Source organism: Notolabrus celidotus, chromosome 16 (genome assembly GCF_009762535.1).
Source record: "Notolabrus celidotus isolate fNotCel1 chromosome 16, fNotCel1.pri, whole genome shotgun sequence".
Lineage (NCBI taxonomy): Eukaryota > Metazoa > Chordata > Actinopteri > Labriformes > Labridae > Notolabrus > Notolabrus celidotus.
In genome coordinates this window covers 15,117,935-15,140,203 of record NC_048287.1, presented here as the reverse complement: position 1 = coordinate 15,140,203, position 22,269 = coordinate 15,117,935, and the positions used below count along the sequence as shown (strand labels likewise).

At 38.4% G+C, this 22,269-nt stretch overlaps 3 protein-coding genes across 5 annotated transcripts; all 3 read left to right on the top strand.

The window, feature by feature from the left end:
* The first annotated feature begins 8,005 nt into the window (after positions 1–8,005).
* LOC117827970 (4-galactosyl-N-acetylglucosaminide 3-alpha-L-fucosyltransferase 9-like) lies at positions 8,006–12,584 on the top strand. Of its 3 annotated transcripts, none has more exons than XM_034704879.1 (2): positions 8,006–8,057; positions 10,814–12,584. In XM_034704879.1, the coding sequence occupies exon 2, from the start codon at positions 10,814–10,816 to the stop codon at positions 11,891–11,893; it is 1,080 nt and encodes a 359-aa protein (XP_034560770.1). In that variant the 5' UTR covers positions 8,006–8,057; the 3' UTR covers positions 11,894–12,584. The 3 variants fall into 3 exon arrangements, with proteins under 3 accessions (XP_034560770.1, XP_034560769.1, XP_034560767.1); XM_034704878.1 differs by lacking the exon at positions 8,006–8,057 and adding an exon at positions 9,515–9,559; XM_034704876.1 differs by lacking the exon at positions 8,006–8,057 and adding an exon at positions 10,501–10,511.
* Positions 12,585–14,244: 1,660 nt separating this feature from the next.
* LOC117827969 (4-galactosyl-N-acetylglucosaminide 3-alpha-L-fucosyltransferase 9-like) lies at positions 14,245–16,438 on the top strand. Its single transcript, XM_034704875.1, has 3 exons — positions 14,245–14,312; positions 14,586–14,667; positions 15,072–16,438. The coding sequence occupies exon 3, from the start codon at positions 15,072–15,074 to the stop codon at positions 16,149–16,151; it is 1,080 nt and encodes a 359-aa protein (XP_034560766.1). The 5' UTR covers positions 14,245–14,312; positions 14,586–14,667; the 3' UTR covers positions 16,152–16,438.
* A 3,715-nt stretch (positions 16,439–20,153) lies between these two features.
* On the top strand, positions 20,154–21,348 carry LOC117828320 (4-galactosyl-N-acetylglucosaminide 3-alpha-L-fucosyltransferase 9-like). Its single transcript, XM_034705360.1, has one exon. The coding sequence runs from the start codon at positions 20,154–20,156 to the stop codon at positions 21,162–21,164; it is 1,011 nt and encodes a 336-aa protein (XP_034561251.1). The 3' UTR covers positions 21,165–21,348.
* The last annotated feature ends 921 nt before the right edge of the window (positions 21,349–22,269 follow it).

The following is a 22,269-nucleotide window of genomic DNA, read 5'->3' as shown; positions in this document are numbered from 1 at the left end:
TGCTAGTATAGTAGGCGATTTCGGAAACAGCCTTTGAAATGCATTGCAACAGAAACCGAAAGTGTTGTATACATGTATGTACGCTAAGACGTACGGTGAATGCACGGTGCTGAGAAGCAATAAAGAAGTTAGCTGATGAGCTCAAATTCCGTTACAACTGCGTGGACCTGGATTTAGTAGACAGGCAGTCACAACACGCACCACTTTTGCACTTGTTATCAATTAAGCACGCAATCATAGTAGATCACCCACAACACGCCCACTTAAAGCATGTGCAATATTATAGTTTGCACACGCAAATTAGTGCTCGTTATTTGGGATCTCAGTAGATCAGGCCCTAAGTGGATGCCACAGAAGAAGAAACTGAAGGAGAACCAGAGGGCATGTAAAATCGTAAAGGAAAGGAGTAATAAGAGCCTCTTCTCTGTGAGCTCTAGAGGATGAATTGATTTTAGAATTTGTTGTCTTTGTCAGAGCTCACACACTAAGAACCCATCGATTGATTGCGCAATCTCTCTTCATCTCCCCCTCATCTTCTTCCTCTTTCATCCTCTCCTTTCTCCTTCATCCCTCTGTAGCAACGTGTTCACTCATCTTTACAGTCCTAGACTTGTGTTGCTATGCTGCTTTTCAGGTGACCCTTCCCTTCTTGTTCTTTTACTGGCAACCTAACTCTTTTTTAAATCACACATATACATAGAAGTACATACTGACACACACCCTCTTTTCAGGTTCATGCGAATTTGCCTAAGTCATCAGAGGGAGGTGAAATACAATCTCTACTTTCTTAACTGTACTTCTTGAGAAGGGGAAGGGATTTTTTTTCCAAATTATGAAATAGGTTGATGGGAATGTTTGACTTCAAAGTAGTCACCTGGAGCAGGATTGCTACAGATCTGCCCTCTAACTGTTTTCCATGGAACAGAAGGAGTCACAGCCGGACACCATCTGGACACACAACCACACGCTATCAGGCTTTACTGGGCTCTACAGTAGATACTGTGTGTGCGTGTGCCTTGAGTTTTACAAACCCTTGTTTTAGGTAGATACTGTCAGAACTATTGATTTATACACTAATAAGTTCAGCTCTCGGATCTGAACTTCACCCAAATAGTTTTAAAAGTTTTAAGGTGTTGTATCATCATTTTGTTTTATTGATAGAAAATATGTGTATGCAAATTTTAATTCATCACTAGATGACAGGGCAAATGACTCATCTGTTCCTGCACTTCCCATTTTTCTTCATCTTCCAAACATTCCTCGTTTCTTAATTACCTGGGTTTATGTTAGTGTTGCGTAGATCTCTGATGTCTGGTTGTTTTTTGAGAGTGTATGTGTGCCTGTGTGTCTTCTTTTTTTGTTTTTAATGCAGAGGTTTAAGTTGTTATAGTGCCCCGTGTTTGTGTGTTGTGGTGAAGTATGTTTATTTCTGTTATAAACTTTTTTGCGTATATAGTGTGAAGTTTTATTTTGCAGTGGTAACATTATTCTGACTGATTCTTTTGCTGGTATGGTTCTATATTCCTCACACAAAACAGTATTCTTGTATAACTCTTGAGGCAATTACAGTCAACATGTGCAAAAAATCAATTTCTCACTGGAATGCATTGCCGTGCTAACTTTAGCATCATCACAGAGCTGCCCAAACAGCAAGCTTTAAAAAGTCAAGCAGACTTCCACACATAAGAGTGGTAGTTTCATTAGCAGCAACAGCAACCCAAGCATACAAGGTTGTTTGTTAAAGACCCCAACAGCATATCATATCATGTCATATCATATCTTATTATATCCTGATGAATCATGTTGGCTTATTTCAAAAACATTGAAGTTTACCTCTGCATGTTGCACTGACAGAGCAGAAAAGGGGAGAAATCTCCAAGAATCAACTTAATCCTATCAAGTCATTGTATTTGTATTTGGGTTTTTTTGGTAATAGTGCGGCTATTGCTGATTTTGCTGTCATATATACATTCTTAGTTACTATTATTATTCTTTTACTGATATGGTAACTATTGTGAATGTTGCTTGTTATTCTCTTGTCTGTTTTTGAAGATTCCCTAGCTTGGATGGTGGAACATTATATGTCTTGGTCTGAATGGTTGACCAGCGGTTGTTTCTGGTGGTCTTTCTACTGTAAAGAGTGCGGCCATTGTTTTGTTTTGTCTCTTTTGTTAAAATGTGAAAAATCAATAAAAAATCTTGGAAAAAAAAAAATCCTATCAAGTCTTTCCAACTAAACTGGCAGCTGGAATCACAAATCCAGCAGGAGATCGATCTGCAACCATTGCACATGGTGAGACTGCAGCAGCAGCCACTGAGCCACGGAAAAAATAAGTTTTTGAAACTTTTTCCACCCGGTGGATTAAACCGTCCATCCGTAAAACTGTAAAATTGCTCTTTAAGATTATTCAACCGAGGTTGGATTTAATAATTGAAATGGCTTCACTATAAGAAAAGACTGACATAGCTTTGTGTTTCACTTGCTGTTCTGCTGTAGCCAAAAAACTAACACGGAAGGCTTTCCAAATTTGGGAAAGCTTTTTATAAAAATGTTATCGCATAAACAAACACGATTTCATCTTGAGGCTCTGAGGCCGAGCATCCTGACTCAAAGTGGTTCTGGAGCTGGCTTTCAATAAAATGTCATTTGCAACTTACCAAAGTGCTGTGACAACCAATCCTTTTTTTTTTTTTACTATTAGCACCTCATAAGTAGCAACTCAGGAGATAATTGGATGTCAGACACAGAGCAGAAAGATAAACTTAACACATGCTGTTCAGCCAAAGATAGTTTGCAGAGGATGGGACTCTCATGGGCTGACAGTTGATGGACGAAAGGACATCGAGCCATCTCAGCAGATTTTGTCATTTTCACTTGGTGGATTGGAGCTTTTCCGAAGTGGATGTATTTTGGGGATTTTTAAAAGCTTCTGAAGGAACATCAGAACATCAACATCATTTATAACAGCATTTTTTAACATTATAGGGGCTGTTTTTTATTTTTTTATTTTTTTGGGTGATGAGGATGATGTTAACTCATTTATGGGGCGAGTACAATCAGGTATCAAGGACAGTTCCAGGTCAGATAAAGGCAAAATGGCAGGGTTTCATATGCATCTATGAAAGAGGGAACTGTCTTATGGCTTGAGTATTGTAATGCAGTATTTTGAAAAGTGCACACAGCTGCTTATATCACAGATGCTTAGGAGATTTCCAAAAGGGATTAATTGCTAGGAGTCCTTCCTCAAAGCTTTACCAGGAAGCGTTTGCTTTCCTTCATGCATTGCATAAAATAAAATAAAGTTTTGAAATAAAATTTTAAAAAAAAGTGTTCTGCTTAACTGACAGAGATCATAACAAGAAATGATGGCTAAGGCACAACGGACAAATGATGCAGCTGTCTTACATATCATCTTGAGTGACTGCATTAAAATGACAGCTCGGGAGCAAGGACATTTTATGTAATTGAGGCAAGTTGCCTCGCCTTTATGGCTTCAGGAAAGTAGGAAAAACTGATGTGATATTTTTGGGGATGCAGAGTACATCTTATGTACATTGACACAATTGAAATTTTTCCACAACATTTTTTTAATAGGGTCTTTGAATGACAAAGGTTCTGACCCCTACGAGACAAAATAATATATCACAGGTTTTTCCCTCACGCAAAATGTTTCTTCATAAAATTTGACAGTAAACTTCAGACTTGCAATTGTGTTACTTATATTTTTATAAAGTATCTTCAACGACATACATCTGCATGACTGACCCTGTGACATTGCAACTTGGGCATCATGCTGAGGTACCTGAGAATTTTGTAGCGCATGTTTGCATGTTTACATTGTAGAGGCAGGTGATACACATCCTTTTCATGGTGGTCAAGTTCATTCTGTGCTCTGTTAGAGGCTACGCTGACATAATTTAATCAGCACTCATCGTCCTAAGCAAAAAAACGTCCTTGGCGTTAGCTGTTTGTTGTCGCCACTTTTAGAGCTCTCTCTGTTGAAAATAGTTCAACTTCTGGAGTACCATCATGCTCATCATTGTCACTTCTTTGTCACTGACCAATCAATATCAAGACAGAGCATGAGTTCTAATATTAACTATGTCAACAACAATGGCAGAGGTTCATACAGAGGAAAAACTAACTACACTCTTTTAAAAGTTACCATTTCTATGATCTATGGCTGCTGCCAATAGTACTACTCACATTTTATCAGTTGATCACAAGTTATCTTAAAATGTCAATAAATATAAAGTATACAGAGCATTTTAAACAGACTGAACAGTCACTACTTGGAGAAGTGAAAGTGCCAGGGGATATCTTTTTTAACTGCAACAGTAAGAGCTGGTAAGAAGTTCTATGAAATTTAGTTTGTTGGTGCTGCCATCACCAAAAATAGGGTTAAAGGACACAGGCCCTTAACAGCCTCCTGAAGACTATTGCTACTACCACTGTCTATTTTCTCTCCTTTTCGAGGCAAGTCCTCGGCATCTGTTCCTGGTGACCATCAGGCATGTCAAAAAAAAAAAAAGACCAACAAGCAAGGACTCAAGAAACCGTGTTCATAGTCTGCAGGTTATGACAGTGACAACCAAAAATAGGGACCAATGACAATGGAGCTGTCCTGTTTCCTGCAAAACAGGCAGACTAAAAGAAGAAATGGGAACAAGATGGGATTTGTTCTGTTGGTTCTTTACCATTTTTGGCATTAGTTTTTTAATCCATATTTTATGTAATGTGTGAAAGTCATTAAATACAAAAATGAGGTAGTAAAGCTAAGAGATATAGAAAGTGTAAACATGAATACATGATAGATTGTTTTCAAGAGAATCTGAAATTCCGATTGAATTAGAAAAATCTTTAAAATACTAAGTATAATTTTCTTCACAGTTTTTTCCCTGCTTTAGAGGTCAGTTTGAGCAGATGCCGTCTAGTTAGAGGGCCGATTATTGAAAATTCGCATCACTGAGTTGAAACAATACGGTTCAAGTATAGTAAGGAGAATGAGGGTAATCTACAAAAAATGAGCTGAAAGTAGTAAAAATCCAGATTTAGATAACATGGTGTTGGCTCATGTCAATTATTCTCAGTCTGTATGGGATACACTACAATGACAGTCATTGTCTAACTTGAATCTAAAGTGAAGCCTCTGGCATATAGAAAAATGTCCAAGTGGCTCACAGCGTTTTCGATCTCCCTCACTCCTCTCGTCTCCTGGGAGCGATGACAGATTGACGTTTGCCCAACGCTGCACTCATTATGAGCCAGCAGACATATGTCTCCTAATGAGTCAGAGCCACACTGGCAGTGAGTGGATGGCACCTCCGAGAAGCTTATAATGGGCCTCTGGGGACTCCGTAGTTCCAGGCACCTCCTTCTAACTCTTCCCTTTATCCACTTACCTTGCTGGAAAGAAGTTTATAAATCTAATATGTCTTCTGCCTTTGGACAACACAGGAGATACATGTGTGGATACGCAGAATTGGTATGAGCTCTTCTTACCTAACCCATGAGTTACAGCAATCTTTCTTTCAAGTAACACTGCCGAGCAGAGGAGAGGAATGGTTATCCAAAGTCAAAATGAAACCCAGCTTTAATGAGCCAGAGATTGAATCGTTTCCTTTTCAAGCTTTCACAGTGCAACAGGAAGACAACAGAAAACATTATGGCCTCTATAAATAGTATATTAGCCTTAGCAATGGATATGATTTCCACTCACACACTGCAGTCAATGAGTAAAGCTAATGTATCAATGGTGAAACCACTCAGTGAAACAAAATCTATCTATCTATCTATCTATCTATCTATCTATCTATCTATCTATCTATCTATCTATCTATCTATCTATCTATCTATCTATCTATCTATCTATCTATCTATCTATCTATCTATCTATCTATCTATCTATCTATCTATCTATCATTTCATAGGGGGAAAGTTTTGAGATCAACCACTGATTTTTGCTATCACACAAATGAGAACATTGCTACAATCAGTCTTTTTACTTTAAGGAACGATTTGACATTTTGGGATGCATGTTTACCTTTCTTGCCAGATAGGCTGTGAGGATCAATGCTATAGTTTGTATCTGTAGCTCATTATGTTCTTTTGCTCTTTTTGCCTTGCTTGACTTACTGAATACAGCCTTATGCATTGAGGGACAAGACAGGAACATGTCTGTCAAGTGTACCTCAAAAAAGCTGTGCAAGCCGGCAACAGCAATGAAGACCAGGACGCAAACACACAACAAGGAATCAGTATAATCGCTCAACTTTATGTAACTTTGCAATCGTTTTAATGTCAGTTGATTGTATTTTTTCAAAAAAGTTAAAAAGCCATTCAAAAACCCCAAAACAGAGCTTATGACAACCCTATTACCAGCCTGATACAGGCCATGGTTCCTGTATCAGGCTGGTCTTAAGAGTCAGGAAATAATGACAGTTACTGGGTACAGATGTGAGGGTACCTGTGGAGCTACTGGGCCCCACCCATCTCAGGTAGGAAAAAGTGGATTAAGTATAATAAAGTGTTTGCTGTTAATGTGAGGACACTGGTAGATAAAACTCTGATCTGTCTTTGTTCTTTAAGCTCAGCCTCCGCTGCAAAAACAATGCAGAGATTGCACAACCCCCTGACTTTAAATCGAGTGACAACAATGGACAAAATAACTTTTTTTTATTGATTACTATATAATGATAATAATAATAATAATGCATTTTATTTATAGGCGCCTTTCTTGACACTCAAGGTCACCTTACAACATTAAAACAAACAGAGGTTAAATACCAAACAGTAAATAAAATACAATTTTAAAAGTTTTAAGTGAATGGACAGTGGAGTTGTGATCAGATGGAGTAAGCCAGTCTAAACAGATTAGTTTTGAGTTTGGATTTAAAATGTGGGAGTGAGTCAGTATTATGGAGGTCAGGTGGGAGAGAGTTCCAGAGCTGGGGAGCAGAGCGGCTGAAGGCTCTGCTCCCCATGGTAACAAGGCGAGCAGGGGGACAGTGAGGTGGATGGAGGAGGAGGATCTGAGGGTGGGGACGGGTGTGGCAGTATGGATGGAGGTCAGAGAGATATGGAGGGGCAAGGTTGTGTATGGATTTGAAGGTGAGGAGAAGTATTTTGTAGTTGATCCGGCCTGTGATGGGGAGCCAGTGGAGCTGTTGTAGGATTGGTGTGATGTGGCGGATGGAGGCGGTGCGTGTGATGATACAGGCGACTGAATTTTGAACCAGTTATAGTTTATGGAAGGTTTTGTGGGGGAGGCCAAACAGAAGGGAGTTGCAATAGTCCAAATGGGAGGTGGCGAGGCTGTGAACAAGAATGGCAATGGAGTGGGAAGTGAGTGTATATAAACAGTAACAATATAAATCTCTCCTAAGCACTCTTTAGAGGGTATGTGCCCCTCAACAGTATTTTCTGGAGAACCAGTTTGGCAGTTTTTAAAAGCAGACTCTGTCCTTAAAGACTTTCTTGTGTGACTACGTTGTGCAATCTCTGCAATTGTTATCTACATTGTCTACAAGTCAGGTTTCACATGCATGCTCCATAAGAAGGTATGAGAAGTATTTTTTTTTTTCTTTTTGTATGCATTTGAGTGCAGGTTTGACTTGGGTGTGTCAGTGGTGAACAATTGCTTTTGCTTGTTTTGTAATCATGTTTGTTTAAAGGGGTTTGGTTGTTTCAGTGGATGGATGCATGGGTGAAGACAAATCATAGTAAGTGTAATCCTTTTATTTCAAAAGATGTGTTTTGGAAAATGTCAGCAGTTTTTATTGATATACACTTTAAAAATGTTAAGTACTATTGTGATCACCATGATATTAAATATATGAATAGCAGATGTAGTTTGATGGTTGCAGCAGAAGTCTACAGAGTCATGTGGAAACCTATAAAGAGGCATTCGACCTGCTCAACAGGTTTTGCTTTTTGAAATCAGGAGGGTCGTCCCATATGCAAATGAGCATTAACAGAAATGTTCCAGGAGTCTAATCTCATTCATCAGCTTCCGAGCAACAGAAGAAGACATCCAGCCCTTGTGTCTTCCGAAAAGGTGAGAACACTTCTCCCATTTCAGTAGTGACAGTCTTAGTTTCTTTAAAAGTCAAGAATACTGAGGTTTTTGCTGAATTCTGAAATCATGAGGATACATTTTTTGGATATCTCCTGCAAAAGTTGTATGTTTTATTAAGAATAGGTGGAGACAGATATACAGTAGAAGCCTGTGTATGTGCTGTAAATATATAGAACCCCTTACTTTCTGTACTTTGGTATTTTCATGCAACAACTTGTCAAAAAATGTTTTTGCTTCTGTAAAATAAACAGAATAATTTTTTTAATTTAAATGATGGGTACTTGCGGCATACATTTCCACATTCTTAGAGGGATTAAAGTGCCGTCATTCAAATGATTCACAAAAATAAACGTCAGACAGAAGCTCTTTGTTCAGCTGCGCTCCCATCTCCAAACAGAATCAAGAGTTATTCAGGTTTTTAACATTTTAGGGAGTTTCCCTTTCAGTGTTATTCATAGATTTTTTTTTTCATCAGTTAGTCCACAATAGGCATTTTTTTGTGATATGATTGTGATAGGTTTCAATGGTGTCTTGTCTTTAAAAAAATTGTAATCTTTAACTACAATCGGTGAGTCCTTCACAATTTATCTATTTCTGTTTCATTTTCCTTATTTGATGCAAATATTTGTTGAAACTTAACATTTGACAAGCACAACCCTCCAACTGTTTCCACACTAGTCAAGTTTTTAATTCAAGCATGGTTTCCTACATGTGCAGTTTACTATGATAACAGTGGCAAATTAACAATTTATAATTATCTACTATTTTATGTAAAATTTGGCCCTAATTTCAGACTACGGTGGTTGACAAGGGCAGACAATCGGTAAAAGCCCTTCATAACTTAAAACTTGCTGCATATGCTATAATGATGCAGCTTGCCTCTGATCTCAGAGTCTTACACCGGGCAGAGTCAGCTAATTGTACGGCTAGCTGTGCGGCTAGGGCAGGTCTCTGACTAGCAGAAGCTGCCCTGAGCAGCACAGTGGAAATCTTGCCAGGTTGAGCTAAAATGCCTCAGATTGTTTTGACTTCTCCATCATCCCCGGGTGTTAGGTTCATCCAAGTGCCAGTTCTGCTCACTTAAAGTGTTAACGCCAACACACCGTGTACACAGAGCCTGACTCCGGGTAGCTTATAATACCAAGAGCAGCTTACTGGGATCTGTAGCTGACCAAAATTACACTTAGCAGCGGTCACATAGCAAAGATTTCTGTCTACCGGAAACAACTTGCTTAAAGTTGCGCTGGTTTTGTTTACATGCTTTTGTGTGTTTTGTCCGTAGAGTGTATAAAATATGGACATAGGATCTGTGACGTCACCCATCTGTTTCTGAAGCACTGTTTTCAGGCCAATTAGTGGCGGGAGCCATATTGCTGCTGTTGAGCGATTGTGACGTAAAGGTGGGCTTTGAGCCTCCTAGCCAAGAGCTACAGTGTTCCCACCTGTCAATCAAGTCAGCTGTGCCTCTCATTGGAAGACTGGTAATCTCAAAATCTTCGAAATTGCTGAGTTAGAAAAAAATGTAGTGCTGATCAGTGTGTGCTGATCAAGAAATTAGCTATCCAGACTACACTCGTCTTTTGTACCAGGCCGTAAACATGTTTATTTCTGCTGTAAAGATCGTCTTTTTTAAATTGGTGTGTATGTGGTTTCCGGTACTTCCTGAGCCAGCCTTAAGCAGATCCTCAATGAACTGCAGTTTTTAGCACTTCCACATTGGACTCATATTTTTAGACTGGAGGTTGCTGCTTGGTTTTGCCACAGTTGACATGAGGACACGGTCATCAACATCAGAAACACTCTGCTCCAGCAGCATGCATTGTTACAGTTTAATAACTCATGACATCAGTTACCACTTCTTCTCTTTATCTTGTCAATAACAAACCTGTGCCACATAGAACCCCTACTAGGCTGGAACACCTCTCTTCACTGTAAGAAAGCTTCTTTGTTTGAGCACTATTTTCAAACACAATGGGCCCGATCTACTAAAGGTTTGCGTGTATAAAAACACGTGCAAAATTATAATTTGCACACGCAAATTAACGCTCGTTATTTGGGATCTTAGTAGATCAGGCCCATTGTTTCTCCACCAGAAGCTCACTGGTCAACTATTAAATGTATGAGTCAACTTGATTTTTGCCTGATGCACTGATATTTTGTAAATCTTTAAATTATCTCAGTTGTACATAATTTAAGCAACAAATACTAAGCATTTTCCAGCTCACACAGTTATAGATTCATCTTCTGAAAATTGAAGAAAGTAGGTAAAGCGGGCATTCAGTGAGTGATACAGATTGCAGCTCTATGCCACTGGTGTCTTCTAATCCAGAAAGATCCTGAAATAATGTTGTTTTCAAATCTCCCTTGTGTCAGCCAGTAGCTTTGTCAGTGGATATAGGCTCTGGCTCACAGTTAACACGTCTACACCACCAGGTAACTTGGGATCTCTCCTGCTCTTGAGTTTGCTCAGAAGTTTCTCTCTTCTCTCTTACGGTCCGTTTGGTCTCTTTCTTTCTCACTGTACGCCAGCTCATAAAGGCTTTTTATAGTGTCCTGAGTAAACAGTATGTCATTGTGGCTATCAGAATCACTTATTTTTTAGTTTGATTGCACTTTTGTCTCTTTCCAAGCCTGCAGACCTTAACAGCTGATCAGGGTTGCACATTTTGTCTGTCATTGCTTCAACTCATGATGTAATAAACATGACCTGACATCAGTTATCTTTTTTTCCCCAGATGACGACCTCCAATAAAACTCTGCGCTTTGCCATAGTAGCTGCTTTTGGGCTCTTCTGCGTTATTGCGTTCTGTCTGTTTTTTGAGCCTCCATCTTATGTTTGCCAATCAAAATCAGCTGAAGTGGAACATTATGAAAGCGTTGATCCAAACGAAAAGCCCATAGTTCTGCTGTGGTTCTGGCCTCTTGGTGTGAAGTTTGATTTCAACGCTTGCTCTACCTACTACAACATTGATAGCTGTGTTCTGACAGCTGACAGAGCCCTCTACAGCAAAGCACAAGGAGTCATCTTCTACCACAAAAACATTGCCTGGAATTTAAACAACATGCCGAAAGCTCCATGCCCATCTTTTCAGAAGTGGATTTGGTTCAATGTGGAGTCTCCAACAAACACAGGGAGAAAATCTGGAATGGACAATGTGTTCAACTTAACGCTGAGCTACAGAAGAGATGCCGGCATCACGGTGAGGAATGAGGTCACTATCAGGGAAACAGAGAGCAAAGATGATTATGTACCACCCAATAAGACCAGATTGGTTTGTTGGATTGTCAGTAACAAAAACAGGAGGACTGGGGCCACTGCAAGAGAAAGATACTATGCACAACTGTCCAAATACATCAAAGTCGACCTTTTTGGTACAGCTCACACAGGGCACAGGTTGAGTTTTGACGAATATTATCCAACCATTGGTAGCTGTAAGTTTTATCTCTCCTTTGAGAACTCGCTCCACCGAGACTACATCACTGAGAAGGTAAACGGCCCCCTTGTGGCAGGGACCATCCCTATAGTTTTAGGTCCTCCAAGACAAAACTACGAGCAGTTCTATCCCTCTGATGCCTTCATTCATGTAAATGACTTCCCAAATCCAAAGGCGCTAGCAGAGTTTCTGCTCACTTTGGACAAGAATGATACAGCATACAAGCGTTACTTTGAGTGGAGGAAATTCTACTCTGTAACTCCTCATCTCCTGTCAATTGAGAAAGAATTCATTCAGCCCGTCTGCCTCGCCTGCAACCACATATCGAAAGACAGAGATTTCCGAGTGGTTCATGACCTTTTCAAATGGTACGCTTCATAAAATTCAGATAATCTTTTAAAGAGTTCCCTGAACACAGATACAAAGAGTCTGCGTGTTATATATTTGAATATTGTGAACCATTCACTCTGATATGACAAGAAGGCTTAAAATGTTACAGGTGTAAATAAAAATGTTGGGCATAGTGAGAAGGTTTTGTGAGAGGATATTTGGTTGTAAACCTAAATCAACAGCTAGCAGCCAGCTAGCTGTATGTATATATCTGTAATGTGTTTATATATTAGTAATGTCTAGATACACACACACACTGAGGTTCCTGTTTGGGTGTTTTGTATATGTTGGTCTCATACAAAATTGAAATAAAAACCGAATGACAAGAACAAACATTCCAGTATTAAATGAAGGTGATGAGGAAGAACACAACATTAGGTGTCTTCAATGGAACAGCCTGACACAAAATCTAACAAACACCTCTTCCATCTCCATATTCTTCTACCTCCTCATATAGTTCATGGTTGTGTCATAACAAGAAGAACATACTAATTGAGGATATGACTTTTTATCTTTGCTTGTTTTTTCTTATGTAGATGAAAGGTTTAGGTTGTTTAAAGCTTGAGTGTGGTGTTTTGTAACATCAGTCACAGAACTCTGTTCCTACTGTTACGTGTCACAGAACCTACTTTGTACTTGTCTGTGCATAAAAAAAAACAATAAAGGAACTTTGGAAATAAAACTTTTGTGTGGAGCTTTTGGATTAAAATTCATCTCAACGTCTCTTAAAATAAATATTGAAAATAGTAAAACCAATAATATTAATACTCTAATTAAATAGCACTTTTCAGTACAGGTAACAAAATGCTTGACAATAGGCAATAAAAACATGGAAAAGTAAAAGAAAACATTAAACGCAACCAAGCTATAAATTGAATCTAATAGCATACATACTTATAAAAAAAACGTTAAAGTTAAAGACAAATAAAGACAAATAAAATAACAGAATAAAAGCTGATGTCTTAAGGTGTCAACCCAAGTATTTAACGGCATGCTGCTGATGCAGCTTTTTCTCATGATAGATAACAAAGATTCTCGAAGACTGATACATATGACTGATAAGAGACAGCAACATATACATATAAATGCCTTATACCGCATGTCTGTTTTCATTTCTGTACTTTTCTCATTGGTTTTTCTCCTTGTTATGTTCATTTTCATTGATTTACTTTCTTCATTGCTTTTGGTCCTGCTCTTCCCTTCCTCATCCTTCTTCTGTCCCTTCCTCCTTCTTACAATTTCCCTGCCTTAACCTTGTGCTGACCCATCCTCAACCAGACTTGAACTCAGAACCATCAGACTGAAAAGCAGCAGTTTGTCTACAACACCACAGAGCTGCTTGGAAGAGCTTTCTCTTCTACATCTTTTCATTCCACAATTTAGATATTGTACTTCAAAAGCACAGTTCAAACTACAGTGTGAGTAAAGGGTTTTATTTCCATCTCCCATGTTGTTATGTTTTCTGTAATGTTATTGTGTTTTGTGAAATGTTGTTTTCAGCAATGTCGTCGTGTTTTGTGAAATGTTGTGTTTTGTGAAATGTTATTGTGTTTTGTGAAATGTTATTGTGTTTTGTGAAATGTTATTGTGTTTTGTGAAATGTTATTGTGTTTTGTGAAATGTCATGTTTTGTGACATGTTGTTGTGTTTTGTGAAATGTTGTTGTGTTTTGTGAAATGTTATTGTGTTTTGTGAAATGTTATTGTGTTTTGTGAAATGTTATTGTGTTTTGTGAAATGTTATTGTGTTTTGTGAAATGTTATTGTGTTTTGTGAAATGTTGTTGTGTTTTGTGAAATGTTGTGTTTTGTGAAATGTTATTGTGTTTTGTGAAATGTCGTGTTTTGTGAAATGTTATTGTGTTTTGTGAAATGTCGTGTTTTGTGAAATGTTATTGTGTTTTGTGAAATGTCGTGTTTTGTGAAATGTTGTTGTGTTTTGTGAAATGTTATTGTGTTTTGTGAAATGTTGTGTTTTGTGAAATGTTGTGTTTTCTTTAATGTTGCGTTTTGCCCTTCAGGGCCACTAAGTAAAGGGAGGGGGGAAGAAATTCAACAAATTTTTCTTCTCTAGCCAACAGTTCCTGCAAGGCTTTACAAGAGTCCTGTAGCAGAGAGAAATCGGTCAGTCTTGTGTTTTCTTGTGTTAAGTTAGCGGGTTCGTTTCCAAGCTGCTTGTGGTTATTTTGCAGTCAAATCACAAAAGAAAAATGGTTCTCAATTAAGCACCGGCTCCTGAAACTGCTTAGGTGGAAAAGGGGTACTAATGAGCTGGTGAGTCCAGTCCCATGTGCCCAGTGGCTGCAGCACGTGCACTTGGAAAAACACTCCCTCTTTCACCTCCCCCAGACTGAGTTTGTGGGACTGCTCTCTGTGCTGGATTGGAAGGGCAGTTTCTCCTGGTTTGCCACAGTATGCAAATCTCTTTTTTTCTTTCTATTTGGATGCATTTATGTGGTGGTTGGGTTGTTTCAGCATATGGATGAGTAAGGGTGAGGACAGATCATGTTCATTATTATCACGGTCATCTGAAATTGAAACATATAACTAACAGATGTGGATTAGTGGTTGCAGGGGCAGTCTCCTGAGTCATGTGGACACTTAAGAAAATACATTCAGCAGTCAGAGTAGTCATATAACAGGTTTCTCTTGTTGAACTCTTCCCTTTTGCATCTGTATTCACAGAAATATGCAAGGTCTTCAGACTACTCATTATCCTCTGAGTAACTAAGAGAGACACCCAGCAGGCCTTGTGCGCTACAGAAAGGTAAGAACACTTTTTTTAAGTAGTGATTGTCTAAATTTCACTGAAAATCTAGAATATGGAAGGTTATATTGAACTTCAAAGTCTCTAAGATACATTTTTGCTTTTTTTTTTTTTTTGGTTTTACCAAAGGTTTGGGAACCACCAATGCAAAAAATGTTGGAAACCCTATACTTTCTGTATTTAGGTGTATTTAGTAGAGTGGCAAGAAACAAAATCCTCATTTGGACCTTTGTCAAAATGTAATTCGGATTACTAGCATGGTGTGGGGACAATGTTTCATACTGGTATCTCTGTTAAAAGAGTGATGTTGTCTCATACATGTCTGTTCCATATTTGCTAACCCCTGTATAAGATATGAAGGACAGAGCATATATTCACTTCAGTTTTCACTCTTTTTTCCACAGATGCCAACCTCCAATAAAACTCTATGCTTAGCCAAATTAGCTGCTTTTGGGCTCTTCTGCGTTATTGCGTTCTGTCTGTTTTTTGAGACTCCATCTTATGTTTGCCAATCAACATCAGCTGAAGTGGAACATTATGAAAGCGTGAATCCAAACGAAAAGCCCATAGTTCTGCTGTGGTTCTGGCCGCTTGGTGTGAAGTTTGATCTCAAAGCTTGCTCTACCTACTACAACATTGATAGCTGTGTTCTGACAGCTGACAGAGCCCTCTACAGCAAAGCACAAGGAGTCATCTTCTACCACAAAAACATTACCTGGAATTTAAACAACATGCCGAAAGCTCCACGCCCATCTTTTCAGAAGTGGATTTGGTTCAATGTGGAGTCTCCAACAAACACAGGGAGAAAATCTGGAATGGACAATGTGTTCAACTTAACGCTGAGCTACAGAAGAGATGCCGGCATCACGGTGAGGAATGAGGTCACTATCAGGGAAACAGAGAGCAAAGATGATTATGTACCACCCAATAAGACCAGATTGGTTTGTTGGATTGTCAGTAACAAAAACAGGAGGACTGGGGCCACTGCAAGAGAAAGATACTATGCACAACTGTCCAAATACATCAAAGTCGACCTTTTTGGTACAGCTCACACAGGGCACAGGTTGAGTTTTGACGAATATTATCCAACCATTGGTAGCTGTAAGTTTTATCTCTCCTTTGAGAACTCGCTCCACCGAGACTACATCACTGAGAAGGTAAACGGCCCCCTTGTGGCAGGGACCATCCCTATAGTTTTAGGTCCTCCAAGACAAAACTACGAGCAGTTCTATCCCTCTGATGCCTTCATTCATGTAAATGACTTCCCAAATCCAAAGGCGCTAGCAGAGTTTCTGCTCACTTTGGACAAGAATGATACAGCATATAAGCGTTACTTTGAGTGGAGGAAGTTCTACTCTGTAACTCCTCATCTCCTGTCAATTGAGAAAGAATTCATTCAGCCCGTCTGCCTCGCCTGTGACCACATCTCTAGAGACCGAAATTTCCGAGTGGTTCACAACCTTTTCAAATGGTACGCTTCATAAAATTCAGATAATCTTTTAAAGAGTTCCCTGAACACAGATACAAAGAGTCTGCGTGTTATATATTTGAATATTGTGAACCATTCACTCTGAAATGACAAGAAGGCTTAAAATGTTACAGGTGTAAATAAAAATGTTGGGCATAGTGAGAAGGTTTTGTGAGAGGATATTTGGTTGTAAACCTAAATCAACAGCTAGCAGCCAGCTAGCTGTATGTATATATCTGTAATGTGTTTATATATTAGTAATGTCTAGATACACACACACACTGAGGTTCCTGTTTGGGTGTTTTGTATATGTTGGTCTCATACAAAATTGAAATAATAAACGAATGACAAGAACAAAGATTACTGTTTGAAAATATTTTTTTGATTTTATGTATCTGTGATGATAAGAAGGCATTATCAAATGTTGTGATGTGATTTAAATAAGAAAGTATTTTACAACATATAGGGCAACATTTAGCAGGCAGTCAGACTGACACGAAGACTGAAAATCCTGGATTTTAATATTTAATTTTAATAGTTTAAATACATTTTTTTTTTAAATGAATGATTTTACAATTTTGTCAGCTTTAGATATGTTGCCTTTTCAGTGAGTTTTTTGAAGATTGTTTTGATTTTACCTTGGATACTTTTTCTGAGACTATTTTTTTTTATATATTTGAATATTTCCCTGTATCATGTATTGACAAAGAAGGGGTCATCACGTTCATGAGTGTAACATTGGCATGTTAATGTGAGTTTATAAAGAATATCACCTTTAGTATACATGTGGCAACAGCTACCAGTCAGCTAGCTAAGATCAGCATGAGGACTGGAGACAGGGTAAAACTACTGAAGTCCAGTAAAAACAACCTGTTGTTTTTCACAGTTCACAAGACAGAATTAAATGTGGATCATTTGTCTTTGAAGTTGCTTGAATTGCTCAACCTTTGGAAAGCTAGGTTAATGATCCTTCCAGTTTCTAATTGAATGTATGCCCAGATATTGTTTATTAAACATTAAAAATGAAACCCACTTTATTTTTGTTCCTTTCACATGTTGAGTGTTGCTGTGATGACAACAAAGATTAGCACAAGTCACTTTATGTAAGTCCAAGTCAAGTCTCAAGTCTTTGGTCACAAGTCCATGTCAAGTCTTAAGTTTCTGATGGGCAAGTCCAAGACAGGTCTCAAGTCATTAAGGGCCGATAGGGCAGAGCAAATACCAATCAAGTATCTCAAGGTTTCAGTAATAACAGAATAAAAATGTTATTGTCAAATATTAGGAGTTCCATTGACTGAAAATATATTAACAGATTTATTTTGCATTATGTTACATATTACTCTTGGGTTAGTTCATAATTGTGCTGTGTTATATTTTTCAAACACACCTGCAAGAGGCAGATCCAGACTTGTTGGACTTGGGCAGCCAAACTGGGGCACTGACTTTTGCAGCATAGGCATATGTGTGCACGCATACAAATGAACAGCATCTATCCTTTTTATCTCTACCCTCTATTATCATTAATTAAACTAGCAAAATTAAGCTATCATTCAGATGTTATGCTCCTGTGTGTACATATTTTTACTTTGAATAGTAAAAAAGCACAGCGGGAACATATATACGCGGAATTTTTAAAACTGAAATCTTCTTGAAAGTGTTAAATGATTAAATGATACATCATTGGTTTAACAGTAGTAAACAATCTTCAATATTTTTTTAATTTTTAAAGAAAAATATGTAGTATTTTATTGTTATAAGTGTGGTTCCTTCATGTACCATGTTGTGTTCTTGTTTTAATGAAATCAAGTAAAAATTGAAAAGGCTTGCTTCTGTGTTTTGCTTTCAAACTGTACTATGTAACAGTGGACATTTGGGAATCTACTTTTAAGACATACTGTGTTTTGCAACTTCACTTGGTGGTGCTGTTGTTTTGCCCTTGACTCAGTTTGAGCTGCACACCTGCTGTGGATGTATACCTGTATCCAAGCTCCTGTTTTCTTTTGCCTCTTAACTCAACAATAGTCATCTGTCATCCATCATCTTCTTTCTTTTCAGTCCATGGAAGCTACTTTGTGACTTTGCACTAAGTCTCTGTCTTCCCTGGTCATCATTTATGATTCACACCCACAAACTGATTGTAACCATCTCATATCTACATTGCACTATGTATGTTTTTTAATAACCTGACACAATTTTATCTGTGCAATAACTTACCTCACTATCTATTCATACGATAGAAATGTACATGGTGTATATACCTATAATTTTGCCTATATTTTATTTTGAATTGAATTATTATTATTATTATTATTATTATTAGTAGTAGTAGTAGTAGTAGTAGTAGTAGTAGTAGTAGTAGTATTATCATATTTTAACTATAGGTACATTGTTGCATTCCCCTGTCCCATGTTGTAAGCTGCTGGAACAAAACAATTTTCCTAGTTTTGGCTAACTTCACTGTCGACTATGGTCTCAATCTCTACATCTACCAATAAAACACAGACTCAAACCATTACAACAAAAAAAATCAATTATCTTTTTTCCCAATGCTGTCAATGTGACTTTAATGTACCATGTATTCAGAGGTGTTTGTTGTGGAAGAGGAAGTCATATCTCGTAGGTTTACCTGTGCTTCACTGCTTTTTGTCTGTTTGTGCATAGATCAGATGACCCAGCTGCACTGAGTGAAATGCTATCAGTGTTTGCCTTGTTTCATCTGTTGCTTCCTTTGTTATTTGTGCTTTGTAAATGCTCACACCCTCAGTGCAAAAGGTAAGCCATTGAGCTGAAGACAATGAAGGATGATGCAAATATGTCAGGTTAAAACATGATTTGTTTGCCATTTGTTTAAAAAGGGAGTCAGTGTGATTGTTTTTACATTCGATCTGTACATTCATCTCATAAAGGCTCATATTGACATTTATCCTTCATAATTCATATAGACCTAAGCTAATTATGTTTTATCACGTTTAACATTGTGAGTGTATTATTCAACCTCTTATAATTAGTTAGCTTGCTATTCTTTGAGTGTCACTATCGTTCCTTTTGTATTTTGTGCTTTCCCCCTTTCCTTAGCACCTGCTATAAGGTAAGGAAATCCATCACAAAGTTTCCTTTTCATTCTCTGTCTTTTCAAGCAAAATAGGCCTACTTGACTGTCCAGTTCGACTGTTCCAGCTCTGGTTAGGCTTATGAGTAGGTGGGGCATCAGTAAAATGACACATCTGAGGGGATCCAGGGGCAAAAGACATCTAGCAGGTTTTACTTGTCAGTCATAACTTGCAAAACCAGTGCAGGTTCAGTCTGGATGTAGCAGAATAGCTACAAGCTCTCAATCCTGGCAGTAACCTTACTTTGAGCTCTGATGAAGACGTGAGTATTCATTTTATAAAACTTTCTGCCTGTATTACACTTTGTTGCTTTTTATGATTAGAGCTGTCACTACCTTTTCTTAAAACTGGTGTTTTGTTTGTCTGCCGGGTTGTGTGTCTTTTCTCCGCCACTCTCTCTTTCTCTCTCCGTCTCTCTGCCTATTCACATCCCACCTGGCTGTAGCAGATGGCTGTTTCAATTTCTATAACGGATCTGATCAGTTCTGGATTTCTGACTGATATTTGAAAGTTTTCTTCTTGTCAAATGCTTGCTCATTGGTGAATGGATGTTGGGTTCTGTAAATTATATCACACAGAGTACAGGAACGTGTTCTTTGTTCTCTAGAATCTTATGCTACAGTTTTTCTCTATGAAAAATTTTGGTTTAGAGTGCAGAAAATGTGCTTATTTGGTAAACATTGTATGATCATATTACTTTTTCCTTCCTAGCCCTAACCCTTCCTTAAAGTCTGGGATAACATATCTGAATTGAAACGGCTGATAGTTTGCTGAGGTAACATATTACCATTGATTTTGATGCAGGTTTCTTCTGTCCTTGTAGGTGTAAAAGGAACTGTGCTCCTGTTTCCTTGGTTCTATTTTTGATGTACTATAACTCACTCCCAGCTAAAAAATGTCCTCCTCCCATGGCTCATCCAGGGCCATGGGGAAAGCAAGCTACTTTTCAAAGCACAGCAGTGAAAACAAAAACTTCAAACAGCACCGCAGAGACACAAAAGAAGAACATGGCGGTAATGCTGCTGTGGTTCTGGCCTGAAAACAAGAAGTTTGATTTGCAAATCTGTGAGACACATTTCGGGTTTGACAACTGCCATCTCACAGATAATAAATCCTTATACTCCGATGCTCATGGAGTTTTAATTTTTCACAGAGGCATCCAGGATGACCTCTCCAACCTTCCCACCTTACGTAGACCGAGGTTTCAGAGGTGGATCTGGTTTAACCCAGACACACCTTCCAATACGCGCAAGATAGCAGGCATTCAAGGCCTCTTTAATCTAACTTTAAGCTACAGGCAGGATGCAGACATTCCGGCTCACTGGAAACTGTCTGCCAGGAAGAACACAGATGAAAAGTTTAAACTCCCAAAGAAGGAACGCTTACTTTGTTGGATTACTGGTAGCAGTGGCCCCCACGCAAAATCAAGGGAGAGCTTCAACTACTACAGAGAGCTGGTAAAACACATCAAGGTGGATGTCTTTTACTCTGCAGAGTTCTCCAAAAGTGAGGACTATTTCCTGACTATCAGCAGCTGCAAGTTCTACATTGCCTTCGAGGAATCAATCCACAGAGACTACATTACAGAGACTTTTAATGGACCTGTAGCAGCTGGTACCGTGCCGATAGTTTTGGGCCCATCGAGGCAAAACTATGAAGAGTTCATCCCGGGTACTGCCTTCATACATGTCAATGACTTCAGGAGTGCCTCGAAACTGGCTGAGTTCCTCCTGAAGCTGGATAAAGATTATAACAGTTATATTAGATACTTTAATTGGCGGCATTTCTACATCGCCAGACCCCATCCTATTGAGGAGAACTATGAGTTTGCACATGCTATCTGCCAGGCTTGTAATTTTCTGAGTGTAAACAAGGTTTACAGAGTAGTACCTGATCTGAACAAATGGTTCTTTAGGTGATGTTTTTATTGATTTTCTGTCTTTGTAACTATTCATAGTTAAGTTGTATTTGGATGTAAAGGGAAATGCTTTAAATTGCCAGTAGCAGCAATGCAATGTTTGGCATAACTTATTGGGGGTTGATCATTAACACTGTCCTTTAAAGCTATGTGAGAAACTGTCATTTAGTATTGATTTTGGCATCCCCTGGGGAAAAAGATGTACTTTGTATCTCTTTGCTGATTAAGTCCTGTACATTAAACAGTTTTGTTTTTTGATGACAAATCTCTCTCTGCTTTTTTATCAGTCAAATGTATCATGTTTAAAGGGTTATTTCCTGCCTTTTTTGTAGATAAGTAATGCACACCAAAGAGTCCAGTGAGGTGATGACCACTGGCAGGACTAGTTAGAGAGTGAGATATGATCCGTAACAAACAGAAAGCCATATCATTTGTTTGATATTTGCATGTCTCCAAAACACAACAACAACCTTAACACAGGCAGAATATTAAATCAAGTGATTGTATTAGCTTTGTTCATGTCTAGCACACAGCCAACAGAATGTGCCTGTCACTTTAGCCTGGTTTCTGCATTGACCATATGCAGCAGTGGCCAATGCTGATACTATGTACAACCTTTAGCCTTAATGAAAAGTAAACAGATTAGTTATATAAATGTTGACCCTTTTAAAGTTTCCATGACAATTAGATAAGATACAGAGACCAACGTTGCTTTTTGTACCAGGCTGTAAACAGTTTGATTCCCCTGTGAAGTTGGACCTTTAACACAGCACCTAATGCTGATTTACTCGCCTTTGGAGAAAGCCTCAAGTAGACACTAAAGAAACTGCAGCTTTCGACATGTGAAGCTCTGCCCCGTTGATTTCGCTTCTATCTTTTGATAGAATGAATGACCATGACTGAGAACATGTGAGTGTTCAGCTCAAAGATCACAACTGAAATCAATATAATCACTTGCTTTTATTTCTCTAATAATGAAAACAACATCGTGGGTAAGTTTTAGTAGTATTCCTAGAGGAACTCAGACAAAGCCATCCTTATCTGTAAGAGCTGCATGCTAAATCCTCAGAGATTTATTATCCAAATCACTGAAAACTTTAATGAGT